At 55.3% G+C, this 26,156-nt stretch overlaps 3 protein-coding genes across 5 annotated transcripts; 2 read left to right on the top strand and 1 right to left on the bottom strand.

Annotated features, from left to right (window-relative positions):
- The first annotated feature begins 409 nt into the window (after positions 1-409).
- On the top strand, positions 410-3,806 carry CDKN2D (cyclin dependent kinase inhibitor 2D). Of its 2 annotated transcripts, XM_017888946.1 has the most exons (3): positions 410-1,293; positions 1,572-1,727; positions 2,852-3,806. In XM_017888946.1, the coding sequence occupies exons 2-3, from the start codon at positions 1,587-1,589 to the stop codon at positions 3,209-3,211; spliced, it is 501 nt and encodes a 166-aa protein (XP_017744435.1). In that variant the 5' UTR covers positions 410-1,293; positions 1,572-1,586; the 3' UTR covers positions 3,212-3,806. The 2 variants fall into 2 exon arrangements, with proteins under 2 accessions (XP_017744435.1, XP_017744434.1); XM_017888945.1 differs by lacking the exons at positions 410-1,293; positions 1,572-1,727 and adding an exon at positions 1,735-2,350.
- Positions 3,807-4,220: 414 nt separating this feature from the next.
- Positions 4,221-16,564, top strand: KRI1 (KRI1 homolog). The gene is made up of 19 exons (XM_017888947.1): positions 4,221-4,360; positions 4,474-4,547; positions 5,229-5,334; positions 7,169-7,277; positions 8,167-8,221; positions 8,296-8,345; positions 8,742-8,838; positions 8,926-9,003; positions 9,563-9,687; positions 10,062-10,188; positions 10,289-10,384; positions 10,470-10,640; positions 11,450-11,525; positions 11,629-11,717; positions 11,794-11,917; positions 12,004-12,134; positions 14,319-14,383; positions 14,478-14,576; positions 15,376-16,564. The coding sequence occupies exons 1-19, from the start codon at positions 4,249-4,251 to the stop codon at positions 15,710-15,712; spliced, it is 2,121 nt and encodes a 706-aa protein (XP_017744436.1). The 5' UTR covers positions 4,221-4,248; the 3' UTR covers positions 15,713-16,564.
- ATG4D (autophagy related 4D cysteine peptidase) lies at positions 16,240-26,156 on the bottom strand. Of its 2 annotated transcripts, none has more exons than XM_017888948.1 (10): positions 25,725-26,156; positions 25,163-25,246; positions 24,905-25,078; positions 22,964-23,240; positions 22,826-22,890; positions 21,070-21,200; positions 17,669-17,747; positions 17,523-17,599; positions 17,319-17,438; positions 16,240-16,764 (listed from the first exon to the last, which is right to left on the bottom strand). In XM_017888948.1, exons 1-10 carry the CDS (start codon positions 25,957-25,959, stop codon positions 16,582-16,584), a joined length of 1,425 nt encoding a protein of 474 aa, XP_017744437.1. In that variant the 5' UTR covers positions 25,960-26,156; the 3' UTR covers positions 16,240-16,581. The 2 variants fall into 2 exon arrangements, with proteins under 2 accessions (XP_017744437.1, XP_017744438.1); XM_017888949.1 differs by having other exon boundaries at positions 16,244-16,764; positions 25,163-25,320.

Genomic DNA, 26,156 nt, shown 5'->3' on the forward strand with positions numbered 1-26,156 from the left:
AAAAAAAAAAAAAAAAAAAAAAAAAGATTTAACTATTGGCGGGGCGCTGGAACTCACGCCTGTAATCCCAACAGTTTTGTAGGCCAAGGCAGAAGGATCCGTTGAGCCCAGGAATTCGGGACCAGCCTGGGCAACATAGCAAGAACCCCAAATTTTTTTTAAAAAAGTATTTAAAAGCAAAACACAAACAACAAACAAACAAAAAACACTAGCCTGGGCAACATGGTGAAAACCCGTCTCTACTAAAAATACAAATTAGCCAGGCGTGGTAGTGTGCCCTGTAATCCCAGCTACTCGGGAGGCTGAGGCGGGAGGATCACTTGAGCCGGGGAAGTCGAGGCTGCAGTGAGCTGTGATAGTACCACTGCACTCCGGCCTGGGTGACGGGAGTGAGACCCTGACTTAAAAATAAATACATAAATAAAAAAAAATTAACTATCGTCTCTGGCCCCAGACCATAGGTGTCCCTGCAGCAGGGGCCGCCGGCGTGCTCTCCACTCGGGCACCTCTAGGAGGTACTAAGTAAATCTTTGAGCGAAGATCTCTGAGTCCCTGTCTGGCTGCGACTATGCCCTCCCAGGCCTTCCCACGTGGCAGCTGCAGGCTCCTTTCCTCCTGGCTCAGTCTGAGCCAGTCAGGGTGATCCCTTCCTCATCCACCCCGTCTCCCCGTTTCCCTTTCTTCACGGCGCTTGACACTATCTAATATTATTTAGTTGCTTGAATGTGTGCGTCCAGCTCCCAGGACAACCCCTGCACACAGTGAATGAATGAATGAATGAAATAAAGCAACCAGCGCGTAGTAAGGGCCAATGAATGTCTATTAGTAGTGGGACCTCGGATTGGGTGGCCCCAGTCCTGCCTCCCTTCCCCCAGGAGGCGCCGAGGTCCCAGAGCAGCCCGCGCTACCCTGCCCCTGACCTTTCTCCCTGGGTCAGTTAAAGCTGCCGTCTTTCCCGCCCGCCGGGTTCATTTGAAAACCGAAAACCCCGCCATTGCCGGCGGTCCATCGGTTGCTGAGCTCTGACCAATCAGGAACGACGCGTTTCACGCCGAGCTCGAAATTTCCCCGGCGACGCGCAGCCATTGGTTATGCAGGTTCTGCGGGAGGAATGCCGTAAGGTCGCGCCTCGGGCAAGGCTGATCCGCTACACAGTAGCGAGTTTGTAAGAAAACAAATCCGCGGCGTTCGGGGCGTGGCCGGGAGCACTTTGGCTCCGCCCCCTGGCTGCTGCCTCGGCGGCGGCGGCGGCGCAGGCTCAGAGCAGACCCCGCCCGGCAAGGAGGAGGGAGGGTGAGTTAGGGGGAGACCCGGCCCCCAAGGGGCGGGCGCCGGGCCGGGCCCCGCGGGCGGCCGAGGGTTGGGCCCAGTTCCCAGCCCCTCGCCTGCCTCCGGCTGACAGGGGGAGGAGCCCGCTGGGAGGGCCGGGGTCTTGGGCTGGGGAGCCTGGCCGGGAGTGCAGCGCAGCCGGGCGCACCGCGGCCGCATCCCGGGAGGGCTGCTCGGGCCAGCGCCCGCCGGTTGCTCCGTGCTGACAGCGCCGGGTTGGGGCGGGGCGGGGGGCTTCGCAGGCCGTCAGTGTCGACATGCTGCTGGAGGAGGTCCGCTCCGGCGACCGGCTGAGTGGGGCCGCGGCCCGGGGCGACGTGCAGGAGGTGCGCCGCCTTCTGCACCGCGAGCTGGTGCATCCCGACGCCCTCAACCGCTTCGGCAAGACGGCGCTGCAGGTGAGGCCGGGCCGGCCCAGGTCAGGGGCGGGGCGGCTCGGCGGAGTGAGGATCGAGACCCCAGAGCCCCTCTCCTCTGGTCTCCTGGCCCTGGTGGTGACCCACTGGAAACCAGTCCTTCTTCTCTAGGCTTTCATTGTTCCCCCACGGTCCCCTTTCGAAGGTGGGTGGTGGTTGAGGCTAGGTTGTGGGGGGAGGGGAAAGCTTTTTAGCATCTTCTCTGGGAGGAGTCCTGGTTCTCTGAGTGCCGAAGATTCGCTTTCCCTGGGGAGGTTCTTATTCCGTAGGTGCGGATTCAGCTCCTTTGGATACCGTTTCCATGGGGACGGCTCACGTTTCTTGGGGCTTCTATGGGGAGATCCGATCTCTGGAAGGAGAGGTCCTGTCTCCAGGGGTTCCTCATTTTGTAGGGGGCTCTCTGAGACATATCTGGTTACTTGGGGGTGGGGTCTTCATTCCTAAAGATTATGCGGATCCTAGCTATAGTGTGGGGGCCCCAGTGGAGGAACAGTGTCAGATCGCAGGACATCCCTATATTCCCTGGGAGACAGTTTACAGGGGAGTCTCGTTTCTCTTCTCTTATTATTGCTTTTGGAATCCCGCTTCTTGAAGGGAGCTCTCAGGTACTCTGAGGTGACATCACCATTATATAGGAGGAGGCTATTTCCTGGAGAAGGGGGTAGGGTTCGCTTTCCTTTGACATCTCTTTTCCCTTATGAGGACTATCAATTCTTTGGGGTAGTTCTCCATCTGTGGGGCCCATTTCCTGGAGGGGATTTTATATTTCCTGGTGATTGCCCATATCGGGGGGCGTCTTTGGTCCCTTGGGGGAGAGTCTTAGGTTCCTTGAAAGTTTCCATGGGGCTGTTCTCTGGGTTGGGGGGTCTCATTCTTAAGGGAGTGACCAGCTTTTGAGGGGTCCCTATTCCCAGGAGAACTTTTTCTCTGCATCTCAAACAGTCCCCTGGGGGCTTATGCAGCTTCTCCGTTCACTAGAGGACCCCTCCTCTGGCATTTCCTGTTCCTGGGAGATGCCTCTTTCTGGATGACCCTTCTCTCTCCAATAACCCGTTTTTTGGAACCCCCTCCCTTGAGGACCTCCTGATCCTCTGTCCGTCACACAGGTCATGATGTTTGGCAGCACCGCCATCGCCCTGGAGTTGCTGAAGCAAGGTGCCAGCCCCAATGTCCAGGACACCTCCGGCACCAGTCCAGTCCATGACGCAGCCCGCACTGGATTCCTGGACACCCTGAAGGTCCTAGTGGAGCACGGGGCTGATGTCAACGCGCCTGATGGCACCGGGGCACTTCCCATCCATCTGGCGGTGCAAGAGGGTCACACTGCCGTGGTCAGCTTTCTGGCGGCTGAATCTGATCTCCATCGCAGGGATGCCAGGGGTCTCACACCCCTGGAGCTGGCACTGCAGAGAGGGGCTCAGGACCTCGTGGACATCCTGCAGGGGCACATGGTGGCCCCGCTGTGATCTGGGGTCACTCTCTCCAGGAAGAGAACCCCGTGGGGTTATGTATCAGAAGAGAGGGGAAGAAACACTTTCTCTTCTTGTTTCTCCTGCCCACTGCCGCAGTAGGGGAGGAGCACCAGTTTGTGGCTTATAGGTGTTGGTTTTCGGGGTGTGTGGGTATTTGGGGGACGTTTCTCATTTGTTTTTCTCACTCCTTTTGGTGTGTTGGACAGAGAAGGGCTCCTGCAGGCCACAGCCACCTAAACGGTTCAGTTTCTTCTGCGCCCCAGGCTGCTGGGCCCTCAGACAAGACCCAAGGGCAGAGCGTTTAAGAGTGAAGTCATCACCTCCAGGGAGCCTAGAACCTGGTGACCTTGGCTGGCTGTGCTCAGAGACCTGAAGTGTGCACGTTGCTTCGGGCATAGGGGGTGGGGGGAGAGTCCCAAATCAGTAAGAAGGTAGAATGAGTTATTCATATTCTGTTGGAAGCTTGTTTTCCAGTCTCTTGTACAGCGTTTTAAAAGAAATGGATTCTATTTATTATGCTTTATTGGAAAAAAATGTTGTAATAATTTAATGTTTTTACCCATTAAATTAAGACTTGTGCATGATCACAGCGCGGGTGGCTTCAGATTTTTGAGTCTGGGATGGAGCGTTACACATCCCGGATGTTGATGGGGATGAGGACGGGGGTCGGGGATCGTGGATGCGGTGGGTGAGGGGAGAGAATAGTAATTCCCAGGGCGCCAGGGTGAGTGAGCTGGGTGGGGCAGCGGTTTTCGCTGTCAGAACGGAAGGGAAGCAGGAAACCGCGAGTGGAGAAAGGGCCCCCAGATGTCAGCTGGGTGCCCGGAGCACAGGGGGTGGGGCGGGTGGGCGGTGGCCGCGGCCTTCCCCGCAGGGGCGTAGCGGTGGGCGGTGACTGCGGTCATGAGGCGAAGAGGATCCTGGAAAAGCCAGGGGCGGGGTTAGGCGCGGTCCACCTCTTTTGAAAGTGGATGTGGGCGGGACCGAGGGCGGCCCCGCCCCGTCCAGGGCGTCCTCAATGCGCGTGCGCAATGGGCCACCGAGCCGCCATGCCGGAACCGCGCGGGTCGTCGCAGCTGCGGGTGAACACGGCGTTTGCCGCGCGGTACAACCGCTACCGGGAGCGCGAGGAACTGCAGCGGCGTGAGTCCGGGGCGCATGCGCGCGGGAGCCTGCGCGCGATGGGCAGTTGGGAAGTGGGGAGTCGAGCTGGTCCCGCCGGCTGACCTGGAGGGCGTCCCATCTGTGTCCCGCAGTGAAGGATCGCTACGGGGACCGGGACAGCGGCAGCGACTCCAGCTCCGAGTCGGACTCCAGCGACGAGCGCGTGGTGCGCGTCCGCGCCCCGTCCTGGACGTGCTGAGCCGTCCAAGCCCCCCCACTGCACTCCGACCCCGATGTAGACAGGGGGGCAACCCCCAACCCCAGAGCGCCCTGCGGGAGCGTCCATCCCCCGTTCCCCATCCCATGAGGGACAGACAGCGCCCTCCCTCTCCCCAGGAGAGCCAAATCCCCCTTATTTTCTACCCCCTGCCAACATCCACCTGTCCACTCCGATGTGTGGGGCGACTCTGTCCCCCAAGAACCCCCCTTTCCCCTTTCATCCTCAAGAATCTAGCCATTTTTTAGTGTACTCCTTGCGCCACGTGGGGCGCCCAACTTCTCACAGCAGCCCTGATCTTGGCCCCACTGTACTATCTGGCCCAGCCCCTCCCCGCTGTCTCCCTTGTGCCCTCGGCCCACCTGCCCCTTGTCAAGTCCTTGTCTTCTCCAGGAATTACCTTCTCCTTGCCCCTCACTTTCCTCTACCCATATCCTGTATCTACCTGTGGCCTGCCCCTGCCCACCCCAAGAGGGCCCCTCTCTCTCCTGCTGTTTGACCGCTTGCCTCTCTTCCCCAGCCAGATCCCCGCTCCCTCCATCCTAATCCCTACGCTGAGCTCACGTGCTGGTGCCAGGGCTCTTATTACCTCCCTTCTGAAACCTATCCCCAACCCTTTTCCTGCCCTAGGAATTTGACCCCCAGCAGGAGCGAGACTTTTACAAAACGCTCTCCTTGTTGAAGAAGAAGGACCCCCGCATTTATCAGAAAGATGCCACCTTCTATAACAGAACAGGTCAGGGGCCACTCCTGTCTAAGCCTCTCCTTCCTCAGGAACGGAATCCGGGGTCCTTTCCTGAATGGATTCAGAGAAGTGACTTCTCTGAGCCTCTTTTCCTGTCTGTAAAGTATATCTAATGGTAGCATCGCTCCTCAGGGCTGTTTTAAGGATAGATTAGGATTTACCCAGTTTACACAATTCATCTGTTTTGACTGTTGAATGAATTGCTTCACAAGTCACAAGTCCTTAGCAGAGCCTAGGTTATTACTTGGTGGTGGGGTTAATGACTGTGTTCTTGGCACTGTTCAATTTAGCAATTGCTGACTGAATGATTTCAACTCCACCAGGCTGGGCAGGTGGTGCAAGCATCTAATCCCAGCACTTTGGGAGGCTGAGGTGGGAGGGTCAGTTGAGGCCAGGAATTTGAGACCAGTTTGGGTGACATAGCAAGACCCCATCTCTTTTTTTATTTTTTTGAAACGGAGTTTCACTCTTGTTGCCCAGGCTGGGCTGCAAAGGCGCGATCTCGGCTCACTGCAACCTCCGCCTCCCAAGTTCAAGCAATTCTCCTGCCTCAGCCTCCTGAGTAGCTAGGATTACAGGCATGTGCCACCACGCCCAGCTAATTTTGTATTTTTAGTAGAGACAGGGTTTCTCCATGTTGGCCAGGCTGGTCTCGAACTCCTGACCTCAGGTGATCCGCCCACCTCAAAGTGGGCGTGATCACAAGCGTGTGATTACAAGTGCTGTGATTACAAGCGTGAGCCACTGTGCCTAGCTTTTTTTTTTTTTTTTTTTTGAGACAGAGTTTTGCTCTTGTTGCCCAAGCTGGAGTGCAATGGCACGATTTGGGCTCACTGCAACTTCTGCCTCCGGGGTTCAAGCGATTCTCCTGCCTCAGCCTCCTGAGTAGCTGGGATTATGGGTGCATGGCACCACGCCCAGCTACTTTTTTATATTTTTAGTAGAAACGGGGTTTCACCATGTTAGCCAGGCTGGTCTTGAACTCCTGACCTCGGGTAATCCACCCGCCTTGGCCTCCCAAAGTGCTGGGATTACAGGCATGAGCCACTGCACCTGGCGGCAAGACCCCATCTCTACAAAAGATTCAGAACTCAGCTGAGCATGGCTGGTTATATGTGCCTATAGTCCCAGGTATTCGGGAGGCTGAGGTGGGAGGATTGCTTAAGCCCATGAGTTCGAGGCTGCAGTGAGCAGTGGGCTAGGATATTTACACTGCACTCCAGCCTGAGCAAGAGTAAGACCCCAACTCTCAAAAAAATTAATTATAATAATTAATCAGGCTGGGCATGGTGGCTCATGCCTGTAATCCTAGCACTTTGGGAGGTTGAGGCGGGAGGATCACTTGAGGTCAGGAATTCGAGACCAGCCTGGCCAACATGGTGAAACCCCATCTCTACTAAAAATACAAAAAGTAGCTGGGCATGGTGGTGCACACCTGTAATCCCAGCTACTCAGGAGGCTGAGGCAGGGGAATCGCTTGAACCTGGGAGGCGGAGGTTGCAGTGAGCCGACATCACATCATGCACTAGGCAACAGAGCGAGACTCTGTCTCAAAAAATAATAATAATGGCTGGGCGCGGTGGCTTAACGCCTGTAATCCCAGCACTTTGGGAGGCGGATGCGGGCAGAATCAAAGCAGGAATTGCGGACTGAATGACCCCAACCCCACCAGATGGTGAGAAGCACAATACTCTTAGTCAGCTGGGAATTGGTGGATTCAGGATTTGAATCCTTTGTCTAATCCTGGCCCTGCCCTGTGGGATTCTCTGCCAGGGGAAAGAAGGGGGTTGTGGGTGATGGCAGGTGTCTTTTGGTGGGTTAACAGCATCGTCATCGGACAGCGAGGAGGAGCCAGCAGCCTTGGAGAAGCAGAAGAAAGTGCGGCCCATGTACCTGAAGGACTACGAGAGGAAGGTTGTCTTGGAGAAGGCAGGGTATGGAGAAGGCCCACATCCCCACCCGCTGGTTCCCAGCCCTGTCAGGTCTATGGGGGTCTTAGGGGCAGGAGAGGAAAAAAGCTGGCAACTTGGGCTGGGCATGGTGGTTCATGCCCATAATCCCAGCACTCTGGTAGGCTGAGGCAATAGGATCGCTTGAGGACAGAAGTTTGAGATCAGCCTGGGCAACATACCCCGCCTCTACAAAAAAATTAAAAATTAGCTGGGCCTGATGATGTGTACCTGTAGTCCCAGCTACTCAGGAGGCTGAGGCGGGAGGATTGAGCCCAGGAGATGGAGGCTGCAGTGAGCTATGATCAGGCCACTACACTCCAGCCTGGGCAACAGAAAAAAACCCTGTCTCAAAAAGAAAAAAGGCCAGGCATGGTGGCTTATGCCTATAATACCAGCACCTTGGGAGGCTGAGGCGGGCAGATCACCTGAAGTCAGGAGTTTGAGACCAGCCTGGCCAACATGGCAAAAGCCTGTCTCTACTAAAAATATAAAAATTAGCCAGATGTGGTGGCGGGAGCCTGTAGTCCCAGCTACTTGGGGAGGCTGAGGCAGGAGAACCGCTTGAATCTGGGAGGTGGAGGTTGCAGTGAACTGAGATCATGCCACTGCACTCCAGCCTGAGGGACAGCGCAAGACTCTGGCTCCAAAAAAGAAATGCTGTCACCCATGATTGGAAAAGAAAAGATTAAAAAAAAAAAAAAGGCTGGAAACCCACCCAAATCGCAGGTACCCCTGAGAGCCGGGGCCTCAGTGATTCCATAGCCCTCTGATGACCCCCGCCAGCTGTTGCTTGGAATAGCCGCTCCACATGGGCGTGGGGACAGCTGGGCCCTGGAAGATACATTCTGAAGACCCCACTTTTCCTTTACAGGAAATATGTCGACGAGGATAACTCAGACAGGGAGACTTCCAATCATAGACTCCAGGTGGGTGGGGTGGAGGCTGGTTTGGGGGGCTGAGGAGCCCAGGGCTGGCCTGAGACCTTTGCCCCTCTCTGCAGGAGACATCGTCGCAAAGTTATGTGGAGGAACAGAAACAGCTCAAGGAAAGGTGAGGCTGGGGGGGTGGGAATGGCCCAATGGAGGAAAGTTGAGGCTCAAGGGTTGGATAGGGATGGGTTCAAATTGAGCTCTGTCACTTTCTATGTACCTCAGTTTCCTCATCAGTTAAACGGGGTTAATAACATCACAGCACTGCTCTGAGCTTGTTGACAGGAGAGCTCAGGGCTTAGTACATGGGATTAATTTTGGGGCAGCCGGCCCGGTGAGGTGGCTCACGCCTGTAATCCCAGGGCTTTGGGAGGCAGAGGAGGGAGGATCACTTTAGCCCAGGAGTTCAAGACCAGCCTGGGCAACATAGTGAGACTACAGCTCTACAAAATAAATGTTGGGGCAGCAGACAGGGGCCAGCCTGTCTGTCCTGAGGCTTGTTTTCTCTCGTGGGCAGCTTCCGGGCATTTGTGGAGGACAGTGAAGACGAGGACAGCGCTGGGGAGGGCGGCTCCAGTTTGCTGCAGAAACGTGCCAAAACCAGGCAGGAAAAGGTGGGTACCAGGGCCTGACTGGACTGCTGGGGACAGGGCAGCAAGTGGTTGGGCATCTGCAGATGCTCAGTGCTAGCTTTCCCCCAGGCCCAGGAGGAGGCCGACTACATCGAGTGGCTGAAGGGACAGAAAGAGATTCGGAACCCAGAGTCCCTGAAGGAACTGGTGAGTTCTCACGCATGGTCGCTGATGGAGTAGACCGTGTGTTCTGAATCCGTCCAACCTATTTACAGAAAGTAACTCTTTGAAGATGGGATGTGCACATCTCTGGGCCTCAGCTCCTACATCTCTTTAAATGGGGATAGGCTGGGCGCCGTGGTTCACACCTGTAATCCCAGTGCTTTGGGAAATCAAGGCAGAAGGATTGCTTGAGGCCAGGAGTTTGAGACCAGCCTAGGCAACAACAGCAAAACCACTCTACAAAAAAATGAAAAAATTAGCCAGGCATGGTGGCACGCGCCTGTAGTCTCAGATACTTGGGAGGCTAAGGTGGGAGGATCTTGTGAGCCCGGGAGGTTGAGTCTGCAGTGAGCTATGATCACACCACTGTACTCTCACCTGGACGGCAGAGCAAGACCCTGTCTTGAAATAAAAAAAATAAAAAACCAAAATGGGGCTAATGTCACCTACTCCAGAGGCTGGCTTGTGAGGGCCACGTGGTGAGCACGCCTGCCCTCCTTCCCTGTCCCGCATTGACCAGAGTCCTGTCTCCTGTCACCCCCAGACCCATCTCAAGGAATACTGGAACGATCCTGAGTTGGATGAAGGGGAGCGGTTTCTGCGGGATTACATCCTCAACAAACGCTACGAGGAGGAGGAAGATGAGGAGGAAGAGGAGGAGGAGGAGGGGTAAGCCACTGCCTCTCCCCAGGGCCTAGATTTTGGGTGCGCTTCCTGACGTATCCCCAGGTGGCACTGGCCAGGAGGCAGAGGGCACTGTGTGTATTTTTTTTCACACAGGGTGGCAGAGTTAGTCTTCTGCAAGGCAGGGCCACAGAGTGTAGGCTCTGGAGCCAGGTGGCACTGCCACAAATCCTGGTTCTGCTTTGAGACTTCCATGCCTCAGTTTCCCCATCTGTAAAATGAGGACAATAGCAGTGTGCACCTTGTAGGGTTCTTGCGAGGATTAAATGAGTTCGTATGCTTCGTACCCAGGCGTGCAGGAAAGGGGGGCTCGACCTCGCTTGGCTGGTCCCCTGGCGTCACCACATCTTGTTCCTCAGGGTCCCCGGCCCCCCAGTCCAGCTGGCTGTGGACGACTCCTCAGACGAGGGGGAGCTGTTTCTGAAGAAACAGGAGGACTTCGAACAGAAGTACAATTTCCATTTCGAGGAGCCGGACTCAGCATCGGTGTGTGGCTGGGGCTGGGGAGGACTCGGCCCCCGGGGTCCAGGCCCAGGGAACTCCACACCATCCCTGCGGCCTTCTGGGCTTTTCTGCTTGTCCCTAGGTCAAGACCTACCCACGCAGCATCGCGTCCTCCGTGCGCCGTAAGGATGAGCGCAGGAAGGAGAAGAGGGAGGAGACTCGGGAGCGAAAGAAGAGGGTGAGTGTGGGGGCGGCCAGCCGCGGAGGACCCCCCAGCCCTGCAGGAAAGCCCATGTCCTCCCTCCCTCTGCCTGGGCCTGCAGGAGAAAGCAAAGAAGCAGGAAGAGCTCAAGCAGCTGAAGAACCTGAAGAGGAAGGAGATTCTGGCCAAGCTGGAGAAGCTGCGGAAAGTCACAGGCAATGAGACGCTGGGCCTCGAGGAGGGGGATCTTGAAGACGACTTCGACCCTGCCCAGCACGACCAGCTCATGCAGGTGCGGCCTTCATCCCGGCCCACCATGACACTGAGCTCACACAAACGTGGCTCTCACTGGGCACGGTGGCTCACGCCTGTAATCCCAGCACTTTGAGAGGCTAAGGCAGGCGGATCACAGGGTCAGGAGATAGAGACCATCCTGGCCAACATGGAGAATCCTCATCTCTATAAGATAAAAAATGAGCTGGGGTATGGTGGCGGGCACCTTTAATCCTAGCTACTCGGGAGCCTGAGGCAGAGAATCGCTTGAACCTGGGAGGTGGAGGTTGTAGTGAGCCAAGATAGCACCATTGTACTCCAGCCTGGGCTATTGGGTGAGACGCCGTCTCAAAAAAAAAAAGACCTTAGCCGGGTGTGGTGGCACATGCCTGTAATCCCAGCTATTCCGGAGGCTGAGGCAGGAGAATTGTTTGAAACCAAGAGGCAGGGGTTTGCGGTGAGCCGAGATAGTGCCATTGCACTCCAGCCTGGGCAACAAGAGCGAAATTCTGTCTCAAAAAAAAAAAAAAAAAAGACCCGGGACCTGAGGTGTTGGGCACCGCAGGGGCAAAGGCCTGTAGGAAGGCAGACTGTGGATGTGTGGAACTGAACGGCAGCCAGTACATCACGGGGTAGAGAGCAGGGCAGCTGGCGGAGGGTCCTGGACATGCAGGGTTCCCCGACCTCAGGAGCTAGGTCCTGGGAGGGCTCTGGGGAGTCCCACGAGCTGCAGGAATAAAGCTGCCACGGAGGGGCTCACTGGCATCGTGGGGGCTCAGCTCCTCCGTCTCGAGTGGGCCCTGGTAACCCCCAGCCCTGACCCTGCAGAAGTGCTTTGGGGACGAGTACTACGGGGCCGTGGAGGAGGAGAAGCCGCAATTTGAGGAAGAGGAAGGGCTTGAAGGTGAGATCAGCTGAGGCACTGGGCTGGGGATTGGGGACTGGGGACTGGGACTAAAGCCCAAGGTCCCACACTGGCCCCACCTGTCTGTTCTCTCTGCATCCAGATGACTGGAACTGGGACACGTGGGACGGGCCTGAGCAGGAGGGAGACTGGAGCCAGCAGGAGCTACACTGTGAGGACCCCAACTTCAACGTAGGTGTCACGGGTTGGGGGAGTCCCAGGGGCCCTGACGGAGGGCTGGTGGGATCTGACCTGTGCCTCCTGGCAGATGGATGCTGACTACGACCCCAGCCAGCTGCGAAAAAAGCGTGAAGCCCCCTCGACGGGCAAGAAGAAGCGCAAGTCGCCCTTCGCCACGGCCGTGGGGCAGGAGAAGCCTGTGTTCGAACCCGGTGAGGCCCAGGTGGGCAGGCCGTGGGTGGGCAGGGGGCTCCACGGGACCTGGCACAGCCTGGCAGCCTGGCTCTGTCTCGAGCAGGGGACAAGACGTTCGAGGAGTACCTGGATGAGTATTACCGGCTGGACTACGAGGACATCATCGATGACCTGCCCTGTCGCTTCAAGTACCGCACCGTGGTGCCCTGCGACTTTGGCCTCAGCACTGAGGAGGTAAGGGCCCTGGGCAGGCAGAGACACTGCAGAGGGCACCTGGTATGCCGGAGGGGTAGAGAGCTGGCCCTGACCCGATCTCTGTTGCTCAGAAATGCCACACATGGCAGTCTCTTTCTTCATCTTGAAAATGGTAATATTCGGCTGGGTGCGGTGGCTCACGTCTTTGGGAGGCTGCAGCACTTTGGGAGGCCAGGACAGGTGAATCACCTGAGGTCAGGAGTTCGAGACCAGCCTGGCCAACATGGTGAAACTCCGTCTCTACTGAAAATACAAAAAAATTAGCCAAGCATGGTGGCTGGCGCCTGTAGTCCCAGCTACTTGGGAGGCTGAGGCAGGAGAATCGCTTGAACTCAGGAGGCAGAGGTTGCAGTGAGCTGAGATTGCACCACTGCACTCCAGCCTGGGTGACAGAGCAAAACTCTATCTCAAAAAAAAAAAAAAGAAAAGAAAAGAAATGCTAATAGTCCTAATGACAGTACTAATAACATTACCTTGCCCCAAAGGTAATATTACTACCTTCTACAAGGTGGGGGCTTAAAACAGTGCCTCGCCTGTGGCACGCCCTGTAAATATTACTTCTTTTTTTTGAGACATAGTCTCGCTCTGTCACCCAGGCTGGAGTGCAGTGGTGCCAACCTCGTGGGCTGAAGCAATCCTCCTACATCAGCCCCCCAAGTAGCTGGGACTACGGGCATGTGCCACCAAGCCCAATTAATTTTTTTTAATTAAGAAAAATATTTTTTGTATAGATGATGTTTTACCATGTTGTGCAGGCTGGTCTTGAACTCCCTGGGCTTAAACAAGCTTCCTGCTTTGGCCTCCCAAAGTGCTGGGATTCTGCGTGTCAGCCACCACACCCAGCCAATATTACTTTTTATTTTTGTTTGTTTTTTGATCGATTGGTTGATTGAGACAGTGTCTTGCTCTGTTGCCCAGGCTGGCATGCAGTGGTGCGAACTCAGCTCACTGCAAAGTCTGCCTCCCAGGTTCAAATGATTCTCCTGCCTCAGCCTCCCCAAGTAGCTGGAACTACAGGCATGTGCCATCATGCCCAATTACTTTTTGTATTTTTAGTACAGACGAGTTTTACCATATTGGCCAGGCTGATCCCGAATTCCTGGCCTCATGTGATCTGCCTGCCTCAGCCTCCCAAAGTGCTGGAAATACAGGTGTGAGCCACCAGGCCCAGCCAATATTACTTTTATTCCTGTCAGTATGTATCAGCAGCAGTCTGGCTGGTAAGACTTGGTAGCAGGGCTGGGCACACTCGCTCACACCTGTAATCCCAGTATTCTGGGAGGCTGAGGCGGGAGGATCACTTGAGCCCAGTAGTTCTGAGACTAACCTGGGCAACATGGGAGGCTGAGGCAGGAAGGTTGCTTGAGTCCAGGAGGTTGAGGCTGCTGTGAGCTGGGAGTCTGCCACTGCACTCCAGCCTAGGCGACCTAGTGAGACCCTGTCTCAACAAAAGACTTGGTGTCCTCTGGAACCAGAGGGCCCAGGTGGGTTCAAGCCCTGGCTTGGCTACTCACCAGCTGTGTCTTTGGACAAGTGATTCCCCCATCTGTGCCTCAACTCCCCATCTGTAAAATGAGACAGTAATTGATAACACCCCAACTTTGGTGACTATGGAAGGAACAGAAATGAGACCAAAGTGTGTGGCACTGCCAGGCTGCGGGCACCTACTATCCCTGACTGATGACAGCTGAAGGTGCGTGACCGTTTTCATGGTCAGCAGAAATAGCTGATGTGTACTGAGATTATATCATCGGCATTCACTCACTTCCTCTTTCTGATGCCCTTCCAGTAGGTTTGGAAACAGGCCTGGAGGCTGGGAATGACAGCCTCATATGTAACTAGGAAGCCTGGGGGTTGGCAGCGACCCCTGCCCGTTCTGAGGCCATGGCTGGGTATGGGTGACAGCTCAAACTGGAATCAATTCAGCCAACTTCCCAGCCACATGGCCTAGGGCAAGGATCCGTTCTCTGAGCCTCGGTTACCCCATCTGCTGACCTCTACAAAAAACATTGGCTTCTGTAGAGATCAGCTGTCTCTGGCCACCATGGCAGCCCTGCTGGGTGGTAGCAGCATTACCGTTTTGACTAATGACGTGACTTAGGCTCAGGGAAGACCCTGCCTGGGGAATATCACAGCAGGTCCCCACTCTCCCTTCCCACGCAGATCCTTGCTGCTGACGATAAGGAGCTGAACCGGTGGTGCTCCCTGAAGAAGACCTGCATGTACAGGTGATGGGGCGGGGTGGGGCCAGGTGCGCTGAGGGCAGCGTGGGCAGCCCCGGGTACTTCCCAGGGCACCTAACACAGGGGCATCTGACTGCAGGTCAGAGCAGGAGGAGCTGCAGGACAAGCGGGCATACAGCCAGAAGGCCCAGAACTCATGGAAAAAGCGGCAGGTCTTCAAGTCACTCTGCCGAGAAGAGTAAGCAGTGCTGGCTGGGGAAGCGTGGGTGGGAGCCAGCCAGGCCCAGGCTTGAGTCTTGGCTCTGTCAGCCTCTTGTTACATGACTTTGGGAATGCAGCGCCCCCCGCTCTGAGACCTGCGCTAGAATCCTACATGGGCACCATCATTGTGTGACCTTGGGCAAGTCGCTACCCCTCTCTGGGCCTCTTTCTCATAAGATGGAGATAGAGACGGTTCTGCCTCATCAGGTTGCCGAGGATGAAATGAGTTAATTCTCGTAAAATTATTAAGATATGGTAAATGCCCCATAGGTCTTAGCTGTTATTAAGATTGCTTTCACCCAGTCTAGAAGGCAGGGGTGATAGAAGCACAGTTTATTTAAAGCTAAAATGAGGCCAGGTTGTGCTCCAATCTATAATCCCAGCACTTTGGGAGACTCAAGCAGAAGACTGCTTGAGCCCAGGAGTTGGCGGCTGCAGTGAGCTATGGTAACGCCACTGCACTCCAGCCTGGGTGACAGAGCAAGACCCTGTCTCTAAGGAAAAAAAAGCTAAAATGACTTAATTGATGTGACTAGTTTAGGGCAGGCCCAGGCACAAATACCAGAATCCTCAGCCTCACAATCTAGCCTTTGGGTTCCGTAGAGAAGTCCTGGCTGTGGCCTAAGACCCAGGTCTGAATCCCAGGCAGGCCCTCGGTCGCTGCACGGCTGCTTCACTATGCCCCTCTGTTCCTTGCCTGTAAAATGGGGCATGCGTGCTCAGGAATGGGCCTGATCTTGACAGGCCTGGGCTGAGCCCTGACTTTTCTCCCTCAGGGCAGAGACGCCCGCGGAAGCCACAGGGAAGCCACAGAGAGACGAAGCCGGCCCACAGAGGCAGCTGCCAGTGCTTGATGGGGCTGGCGGGAAGCGACCCCGGCCGGAGAGTCCCCCAGCACAGGAAGAGGAGGCCCCTGTATCACTCCACAAGAAGCCAGCCCCCCAGAGGCAGAGGAGGGCCAAGAAGGCACGGCTGCTTGGTCCCACTGTGATGCTTGGTGGACGCGAGTTCAGCCGCCAGAGACTGCAGGCCTTTGGCCTCAACCCCAAACGGCTGTACTTCCGCCAGCTGGGCCGGCAGCGGAGGAAACAGGGGCCCAAGAACAGCTCCTGAGCACTGGGAGCAGGCAGGGGCCTCAGGCTCCTCCCCTCAAATCAAGCCCTGGACAGGTCTCGCACCCACAAGTACCATCTGCTGCAGAGAACCTCTCATCTGTGGCCAGGAACGCCTGTAATCCCAGCACTTTGGGAGGCTGAGGTGAAAGGATTGCTTGAGCCCAGGAACTGGAGACCAGCCTGGGCAACACAGTGAGACTCCATCTCTACAAAATGTGGTGGCACATGCCTGTAGTCCCAGCTATTCAGGAGGCTGGGGAAGGAGGATCATCACTTAAGGCCAGGAATTTGAGGCTGCAGTGAACTATGATTGCACCACTGCACTCCAGCCTGGGCGACAAAGCAAGACTCTGTCTCTTAAAAAAAAAAAAAAAAATTAAACACGTGTAGCTGCGGGTAAGGAAATCGTCCCATTTTATGGATGTGGAAACTGAGGCTGACTTAAACTTCCCGTGACTTAGAACTCTCATCTCGAGACACCTCCCAGACCCCACATCCCCTTAGAACGCTGCGCCCAGCCACACCCACGATCAAGTCACACAACTTTATTGGCCCCCAGCAGCCACAGTTCCCCCAAGGGGGCTTTGGGACAGGGAGGGCCCGGGCGTCCAGTGCAAACTACAGTACGTGAGTCAGGCCCTGAGGGGGGTGCCCGGAGTCCTCCCTCCCTACCCTGCCAGGAGGGCCCCGCTGGTGGGAGACAGGTGCATGGGCTCTGTCCCTGGCTGAATGGCCCCAGACTGGTTGCAGCTGGGCTTGAGGGGCTGAGAACAGGAAGTTCTCACTGCCAGAGCTCAAGATCCCACACTCGACATGACATAAATAAAAAAATAAATAGTGTTGCATCTTTTCCCTCATCCCCTCCCTTTATAAAAACACAAACTCCTCAGAGCTGGGGCGTTTGGCCCTGAGGAGCCGCCCTGTGCGAGGGAGCCGGAGTGTAGGCTGGGAGAGCTGGGAGCAGAGGTCATCCAGGCTGTGGTCCTGAGCATGGCCCTCGGCCAGGGTGAACATGGGGTACCGCTCTGTGGCTGAGGAGGAGCTGAGGACCTGGCGGGAGGAGGGAGACAGGCTCAGCCACAAACAGTGCCAAGCCATGTTCCTTAGCCCAGGTTTATTTAGCAGGTGCTTCTCAGGACCACCTCTCCAAGACAGGGCAGCCAATCAGCACCCTCCATCCCCTGGCCACAGTGATTGGCTCAACCATGAGCATGTGACCCAGCTTGGCCAGAGACTGACAGTCATGGGATTTTTGCTGCAAAACCCACATTCCCCTTCCAGTGACCAGAAGGTGGGTGCCCGGAAGGGCTGGTGGCCATCTCTTGCCCCCATAAGGGTAGAGCCCTGGTTGGACAGCAGGGCCAAGAGACAGATTTCCCACCACTTGAGCCCCTGGATACAGCTGCCTCCAAGGGGTGACGCCCTCAACTCGCAGGACGGCCTTGACCTAACAGTTGGCTTTGGCATTCCCACCTTTTCAGGGGTGGACCCCCAGCCTGGAAGCAGCACCCCAGCTCTGCTGGACTCGAGGCCTCTGTTTCTCTTTCACCCCCAGCCCTGCCCGACTGCCCCCCTCACCCTACTCCAGCTTTCCTCTTGCTCACCCTGGTCAGCTCTGAGCAGAGTGTCTCAAACTCCTTCCTGTCTCCAGCATAGAAGCCCACAGTACAGCTTGGGTCCATCTTGGCGAAGGCCATCTTGCGGGGCGAGGTGCAGTGGAAGGACTGGGGCAGACAGATGAAGGAGGCTCAGAGGCCCCTGCCGCCCACCCGCCACGGCCCCAACCACACACTGGGGCTCCCACTCACCTCCAGGGGGAAGTCGGCCTGACTGACATCCACAGTGGGCTGGCAGTAGTGAGGGTCCAGGTACAGCAGGAAGTCATCTGCAGGGGGTGCAGGTGTGAGTGGGGGTGCGGTGGGGCGTGGGGGGAGTGAGGAGGGGGTGGGCCTACCTTGGTAGCCAATGAAGTACAGTGAGTGTCGCGGTTTCCCGCCCATGATGCCCAGGCACAGCTCGCAACGCAGAAGTTCCTGCAGGGAGGAGGGTGGGCAGGTGCTGTCAGGCAGCCACTCAACAAACGCTTAGCAAACGCCTCCTCCGTTGAGAACCCAGCCTCTGGAGGGCAGCAGTGATCAAGACCACAAGACCCTTGCCCTCAGGAGCTGACATCCTAGTGTGAGAGACTAACAAGGAAGACGATTACATGATTTTTTTTTTTTTTTGAGACAGAGTCTCACTCTGTTACCCACCCTGGAGTGCAGTGGCCCAATCGGCTCACTGCAACCTCCACCTCCTAAGTTCTCCTGCCTCAGCTTCTCAAGTAGCTGGGATTATAGGCACCTGCCACCACGCCCGGGTAATTTTTTGCATTTTTAATAAAAACGGGGTTTCACCATGTTAGCCAGGGTGGTCTGGAACTCCTCCTAACCTCAGGTGATCTGCCCGCCTTGGCCTCCCAAAGTGCTGGGATTACAGGCTGAATTGCGGTAGCACGATCTTGGCTCACTGCAACCTCCACCTCCTGGGTTCAAGCAGTTCTCCTGCCTCAGCCTCCTGAGTAGCTGGGATTACAGGCACCCGCCACCACGCCCAGCTCATTTTTGTATTTTTAGTAGAGACGAAGTTTCACCATGTTGGCCAGATTGGTCTCGAACTCCTGACCTCAGGTGATCCACCTGCCTCGGCCTCCCAAAGTGCTGGGATTACAGGCGTGGGCCACGATGCCCAGTCAATTACATGATGTATCTCATGTGTTAGAGGTGATTAACTATATGGAAAAGAATAAAAGAGGGAAGGGAGCCTTGTGATTTTAAGTAAGGAGGTCAAACATTATCACTCTTTTAGAATTTGTCTCATAGGTTTTCTGGTTCTCACTGGAAAACCTCCCATGCAAAAATATTTTAAAACAGGAGCCAAGCAGTGGTTCATGTCTGTAATCTCAGTGCTTTGGGAGGCCGAAGTAGGAGGATCACTTGAGTCCAGGAGTTCAAGACCAGCCTGGGCAACATGGTGTGACCCTGTCTCTACAAAAAAAAAAATGAGCTGAGAGTGGTAGTATGTGCGCCTGTAGTCCCAGCTACTCAGGAGCTGAAGTGAGAGGATCACTTGAGCCCAGGAGGTCAAGGCTGCAATAAGGTGAGACTGTACCACCGCACTCCAGCCTGGCTAACAAAGACTCTGAATCAATCAATCATAAATAAATAAACAAGAGAGTCAGGATAGCCCCTACTGAGAGATGATGGAAAGAGCTGAAGGATTTCTTTTGATGGTTAGTGTTAGTAAAATAAACGAACAAATATTTAAATAACTAATAAAAAATACAAAAGGAGCTGGGCGCGGTGGCTCACGCCTGTAATCCCAGCACGTTGGGAGGCCGAGGCGGGAGGATCACGAGGTCAGGAGATTGAGACCATCCTGGTTAACACAGTGAAACCCCCATCTCTACTAAAAATACAAAAATGAGCCAGGAGTGGTGGCAGGCACCTGTAGTCCCAGCTACTTGGGAGGCTGAGGCAGGAGAATGGTGTGAACGCAGGAGGTAGAGCTTGCAGTGAGCCGAGATTGTGCCACTGCACTCCAGTCTGAGTGACAGAGCGAGACTCCGTCTCAAAAAAAAAACCAAAAAAAACCACACACACACACAAAAGAAGTCACCTGCATCACTGCTGAAAGAGCACTCCAAGCAGCAGGGGCAGCAAGTGCAAAGGCCCTGAGGCAGGAGTGTCTGAAATAGGTGAGGAGGCCTCTGTGGCTGGAGCAGAGTGTGGGAGAAGGATATGAGGTCAAGGTGGGAGATGACCTCAAGAAGGTGGTGGGGACAAATAGTGCCGGGCTCCGTGGGCCACTGGGAGAACTGGCTTTTATTTGGAGGCAAATACACAGGGGACTTTCCAGCCTCAGTGTCTCTGTCTTGTTGTTCCTTTTCCCTGGAGCACTTCTCCTCTGGCTCCTCATTTGCCTGGTGGCTGCAGAGGGGCTTTTCTAGGCTCTGCTGCTACCCTCATCTGCCCTTCACTGGGTTACTGTTTTTTTAAATCTGTGTAGAGGCTGGGCGCGGTGGCTCATGCCTGTAATCCCAACGCTTTGGGAGACCGAGGTGTGTGGATCACCTGAGGTCGGGAGTTCGAGACCAGCCTGGCCAACATGGGGAAACCCCATCTCTGCTAAAAATACAAAAATTAGCCAGGCATGGTGGCACACGCCTGTAATCCCAGCTACTTGGGAGGCTGAGGCAGGAGACTTGCTTGAACCTGGGAGGCAGAGGTTGCAGTGAGCTGAGACGGTGCCACTGTACTCCAGTATGGGCAAGAGAGCGAGACTCTGTTTTCAAAAAAAATTGTGTAGAGATGGGGGTCTCATTATGTTGCCCAGGCTAGTCTTAAACGATCCTCCTGCCTCGGTCTCCTAAAGTGCTGGGATTACAGGTGTGAGCCACTGTGCCTGGCTTCATTCCAAGTGGTGATGCCACTTTGGTTACAGAGCCACTGCTGAGCATCCTCCCATCAGAATGTCTGCTCCTAGCAGGCACACTCCAAATTCCTGCCTGTTTTGTTCCCCTCTGAACCCCCAGCAGTCGGGACAGTGGGGAGCACACATAGCAGGTGCTCCACGGTATCAAAAAAGAAGGGATGGGCCAGGCGCGGGGGCTCATGCCTGTAATCCCAGCACTTTGGGAGGCTGAGGCAGGTGGATCACCTGAGGTCAGGAGTTTGAGACCAGCCTGGCCAACATGGCGAAACCCCATCTCTACTAAAAATACAAAAGTTAGCCGGGCATGGTGGCACGTGCCTGTAGTCCCAGCTACCTGGGAGACTGAGGCAGGAGAACTGCTTGAACTCGGGAGGTGAAGGTTGCAATGAGCCAAGATTGAGCCACTGCACTCCAGCCTGGGCGAAAGAGCAAGACTCTGTCTCAAAAAAAAAAAAAAAAAAAAAAAAAGGGATGGCTGATGCGGTGGCTCACGCCTGTAATCCCAGCACTTTGGGAGGCCAAGGAGGGTAGATGACCTGAGGTCAGGAGTTCAAGATCAGCCTGACCAAAATGGTGAAACCCCGTCTCTACTAAAAGTACAAAATTAGGTGGGCGTGGTGGCGCATGCCTGTAATCCTAACTACTTGGGAGGCTGAGGCAAGAGAATCGCTTGAACCCAGGAGGCGGAGGTTGCAGTGAGCTGAGATCATGTTATTGCATTCCAGCCTGGGCAACAAGAGCAAAACTCTGTCTCAAAAAAAAAAAAAAAAAAAAAAAAAAAAAGAGAAGGATGAGGGCTGCATAAAACAGCAGCCCTAACCTAAACTAAACAAGTCTGGAGGGCTCCCAGGTGGAGGTGTACTAGAATTCAGCTGAACCTACCTTCACACAGGGCACATACACGGGGTTGAGAGTCTCGCCACCCAGTCGCACGGGCACCAGGATGACCACAGACTTCCACTCGGCTGTGGGGTCTGGCCTGGCCACCAGGCGTGCTACATCCGCCTTGTACACTGGAGGGACGGGACGGGACGGCAACAGGTCACCTTCTTGCCACCCTTCAAGCCCCAGCGTGGCCCTCTAACCCCAGGGACTCAACCTCGCCCTTGCAATTTCTCAGTGGGCAACACTGTCATCACTAATCATAGTTCTAGTGCCCCCCAGAAAATCCCAGGACCTACAGGCAGGTGTGGACATCCCCATTTTACAGGGCAACTGAGGCCCTGGGATGTAGACCAAAAGTATATACAGTGGAAAGAGGTAGAGACTGTTCTCTCAAGCTCCTCCCCAGCCCCAGGCCTGACAGGTCCTCAGTGACTCCAGCCTTGGTTTGCCAATACAGAAACTGGAGCACTGGGCACTCGGCCCCTAAACCAAACATCCTGGTGTGTCCCTCCTCCTCCAGTCCCGTTTACTTGGGCCCATTCTCCTGCCCCCTGCCTTGCAGCTACATAAGCCCATTTCGTGCTCCTAGAGAAGTAGATTAGACCCGTTTTGGAGATGTGGTTCTCTGAAAATCGAATCTTGTCCCAAACACCTACAATCTTGCATAAAAAATTTACAGGAGTGGCCGGGCATGGTGGCTCATGCTTGTAATCCCAGCACTTTGGGAGGCCGAGGCAGGTGGATCACGAGGTCAGGGGATCGAGACCATTCTGGCTAACATAGTGAAACCCCGTCTTTACTAAAAATACAAAAAAAAAAAAAGAAATTAGCCGGGCATGGTGGCATGCTTCTGTAGTCCCAGCTACTCAGGAGGCTGAGGCAGAAGAATCACTTGAACCCAGGAGGCGGAGGTTGTAGTGAGTCAAGATTGTGCCACTACACTCTAGCCTGGGTGATAGAGTGAGACCTTGTCTCCAAAAAAAATAAAAAAATAAATTTTACAGGGGCTCAGCACAGTGGCTCAAGCTTATAATCCCAGCACTTTGGGAGGCTGAGGTGGGCGGATCACCTGAGGTCAGGAGTTCAAGACCAGCCTTGTCAACATGGTAAAACCCTGTCTCTACTAAAAATAGAAAAATTAGCTTGGTATGGTGGTGTGTGCCTGTAGTTCCAGCTACTCGGGAGGCTGAGGCAGGAGAATCGCTTGAACCCAGGAGGCAGAGGTTGCAGTGAGCCGAGATCGTGCCACTGCACTTAAGCCTGGGTGACAGAGTGACCTGACCTCAGGTGATCCACCCGCCTTGGCATCCCAAAGTGGTGGGATTATAGGTGTGAGCCACTGTGCCGGGCCTCTTTTTTTTTTTTTTTTTTTTTAATTTTATGCCAGGATCCTACTCTGTCACCCAGGCTGGAGTGCAATGGCATAATCACAGCTCACTGTAATCTCGAACTCCTGGGCTCAAGCAATCCTCCCACCTCAGCCTCCTGAGTAGCTGGGACTACAGTGTGTGCCACCATACCTGCCCTTATGTCTCTATTCTATCACTCGAGGAGAAGCCCTTAAAGTTTCTTGTTCCAGAGCGAGAGATGGAGAAGAGGGACTATCTCCTACTGCATGGGCCTTGCATCCTTCCCCAGTGTCCCTCTGCCCCAGAACTTGTTCCAGCCTCTGAGGAAGATTAACTCTAAGAATCGGGTGAGGCAGAGTCTGGCTCAGGGTGGGACCCCCGTGATCTTGGCTCCAGCCCCTTACCTGTGCAGTCCTGAGAAACGTACACCACCAGGCGGGTGACCTCGGAGCAGCTCTCCACGGCTTTCCTGGGGGCAGGAGGGAAGGCCTGAGTGCCTGCTGGTACCCAGCAACTCCCGTGATCCCTGCAGCGGCCCTCACCTGAGGATGTGTGCCACCAGCGATGGCCCATACCAGTCACCTGCCTTCTTGCCTGAGCTCTGCCCAAGCTCCACCAGCCGGTGTAGGCCAAAGGGGGCCCGGGGGTGGTCGGCGAACCAGGACACAATCTGCCGGTGCCGGCGTTCCTGCTCCAGCTCAGGGGCACCCTGGGCCCAGCGTGGGGGCATCCAGCGGGCACGCCCATGGTACTGGCTAGGTGAGGCTGACCCTGACAGCTCAGGGGGGCCCAGGCCCGTGCCCTCGGCCCATGTCCAGTCTGGTGGAATGGAGCACATAGTCAAACAGTGCTAGTGTGTCGGGGGCAGAGGTCCCATCTACACATGCACCGCACACAATGCGAATGCTCCTGAACCCCGTAATTCAACAGAATTTACATATTCCTGAAACTTATACTTATCCTTATTTTTTACTTTTTGTTACTTAAAGACAGGATCTCAGCCAGACACGGTGGCTCACGCCTGTAATCCCAGCACTTTGGCAGGCAGATCACTTGAGGCCAGGAGTTCAAGACCAGCCCGGCGAACATGGTGAAACCCCTTCTCTAATAAAAAAAAAAATACAAAAGGTAGCCAAGCATGGTGGCAGGCACCTCCCAGCTACTCGGGAGGCTGAGGCAAAATTGCTTGAACTTGGGAGGCAGAGGCTGCAGTGAGCCAAGATCTCTCCACTGCACTTCATCCAGGATGATGGAGGAAGACTCAGTCTCAAAAATAAAAATAATAATAAATAAAATAAATAAATAAAGACAGGATCTCACTGTCATCCAGACTGGAGTGCAGTGGCACGATCACTGCTCACTACGGCCTTTAAATTCTGAGCTCAACAGATTTTCCCGCCTCAGTCTCCTGAGTCGTTGGGATCACAGGCACATGCCACCACACTTGGCTAATTTTTAAAATTTTTTCGTAGAGACAGTAGTCTTGTCATGTTGCCTAGGCTGTGTCAAACGCCTGTGCTCAAGCGATCCTCCTGCCTCAGCTTACTAATGTGCCGGGCTTACAGGCATGAGCCACCACACCCGACCTGTTATTGTTGTTGGAGTCTCATTCTGTCACCTAGGTTGGAGTGCAGTGGCAGGATCATAGTTCACTGCAGCCTTGAACACCTGGGCACAAGCAATCTTCCCACCTCAGCCTCCCAGGTAGCTGGGATTACAAGCATGCACCACAGTGCCCGGCCAAAACACTTTTTTTTTTTTTTGAGATGGAGTCTCGCTCTGCTGCCCAGGCTGGAGTACAGTAGCACGGATCTCGGCTCACTGCAACCTCCACCTTCCTGGTTCAAGCAATTCTGTGCTTCAGCCTCCCAAATTACAGGTGCCCGCCACCACACCCAGCTAATTTTTGTGTTTTTAGTAGAGATGGGGTTTCACCATCTTGGCCAGGCTGGTCTTGAACTCCTGACCTCATGATCCACCCGCCTCAGCCTCCCAAAGTGCTGGGATTACAGGCATGAGCCACTGTGCCCGGTGAAACTCTTTTTTTTTTTTTTTTTAACACAGAGTCTCCCTTTGTTGCCCAGGCTGGAGTGCAGTGGCAGGATCTCGGCTCGCTGCAACCTCTGCCTCCTGGGTTCAAGCGATTCTCCCACCTCAGCCTCCTGGGATTACAGGCGCGAGCCACCACAACCAGCTAATGTTTGCATTTTTAGTAGAGATGGGGTTTCATCATATTGGCCAGGCTGGTCTTGAACTTCTGACCTCAAGGGATCCACCCGCCTCAGCCTCCCAAAGTGCTAGGATTACAGGCATGAGCCGCCGTTTCGGCTGAAACTCTTATAAACAACTCTCATCTCTCCGAAATTTACTTGACACACAATTCTAACGTGACTTTGAACTCTTAGTTTGCAAGTAATTCTAATACTGCTGATATGGCGGTTGACCCTGTACTCTGAGTGCACACCTTCCCTGCCATGGCTCACCTCTGGGCAGGAAATGTAGCAGCAGGCCCTGTGCCAGCATCATCTGGCCACTGCGTAACATGCACCCCCAGCCACAGTCCGAGGTCAGGCAGCCCCCAGGAAGGGGTGGGAAGTCCCGGCGGTAAGTGAGCCACAGGCGGGACACAAAGTCCCGCTGGAAACGCTGTATGTCACCTACAAGAGCGGGTCTGTCAGCTGCCACCAGGGACACTCGGGCAGTGAGGCCTCCCCCAACCCAGGTCCCAACCACCAGCTCACCCTCGCCCTCGAAACGGTAGCGGCGGCCACAGAGGTGGATGCTGGAGATCTTGCTAAAGCTGGTCCGGCTTTTAACCGCCCAACCTGGGGAGACGTAGGGGCAGCGCCCAGCGAGATGAAGCACTTGCATGACAGCAACAGCGCTTCCATTCCCCCATCTGTGAAATGGGCACGATCCTAGTTCCTATCTCCGGGGTGGCTCTGGGGACTCCGTGCAACAGCCCTCTAAGTCGGAGGTGGGGCCCCCAGTGACACTTACAGGAGTGTCCACCATCAATTCAGGATGAAGGAAGGCAGTTCTGATTATTGTACCCATTTTACAGAGAGGGGCAAAAACTGAGGCGCCAAGAATGAAAGGATCTTGCCCAAGGTCACACAGGGGAATGGGCGGAGCTTGAAAACACTGTCTATTGGACCTGCCACAGGTCCACCCTGGGCAGGGCAGGGAGAGGACCCACAGGTGACTCAGGATGGGAACAAGGGTGGGATAACTGGCAGGACCGGGATCTGGTTTTCCTCAAAGGTTCCCGATACCTCCACGATCTCCGGGCCCCTTCCTCACCGTACTTGACGTTGTTCCAGGCTGTCAGGAACTTGGCCTTGAACTTGTCCACTTCGTCCGGCTCACTCGGGCCAGCCCCGGGAGAGCCAAGAGCGAGGCCGCTGGCTCCGGTGGGCCCCAGACCATTGGGGTCTGGGACTCGGGGACCCCGCAGCCTGCGGGCCTCCGGCCGGCGGCGCGCGTCCTCCGGGCTGCTGCTCCGGTACTGCGCGGCGGCCGGCGACACTGAGTTCATGGACGCGCCGGGAGGGCGGACCGAGGGCCCGGGTGGGGGCCTGTGGTCGCTGCCCCCCAAGGGCGACCCGCGGCCGGTTCACGGGGCCCTGGGAAGGCGCTACTCGGCCCCCGTCCCCAGGGTCCCGGGCCCGGCACCAGGCGCCACTTCAGCTCCCGTAGCCATCGCCATCTTAGCGGGCCAGGACCCCGGATGAC

Source organism: Rhinopithecus bieti, unplaced genomic scaffold, assembly GCF_001698545.2.
Source record: "Rhinopithecus bieti isolate Rb0 unplaced genomic scaffold, ASM169854v2 scaffold_18862, whole genome shotgun sequence".
Taxonomy (NCBI): Eukaryota; Metazoa; Chordata; class Mammalia; order Primates; family Cercopithecidae; genus Rhinopithecus; species Rhinopithecus bieti.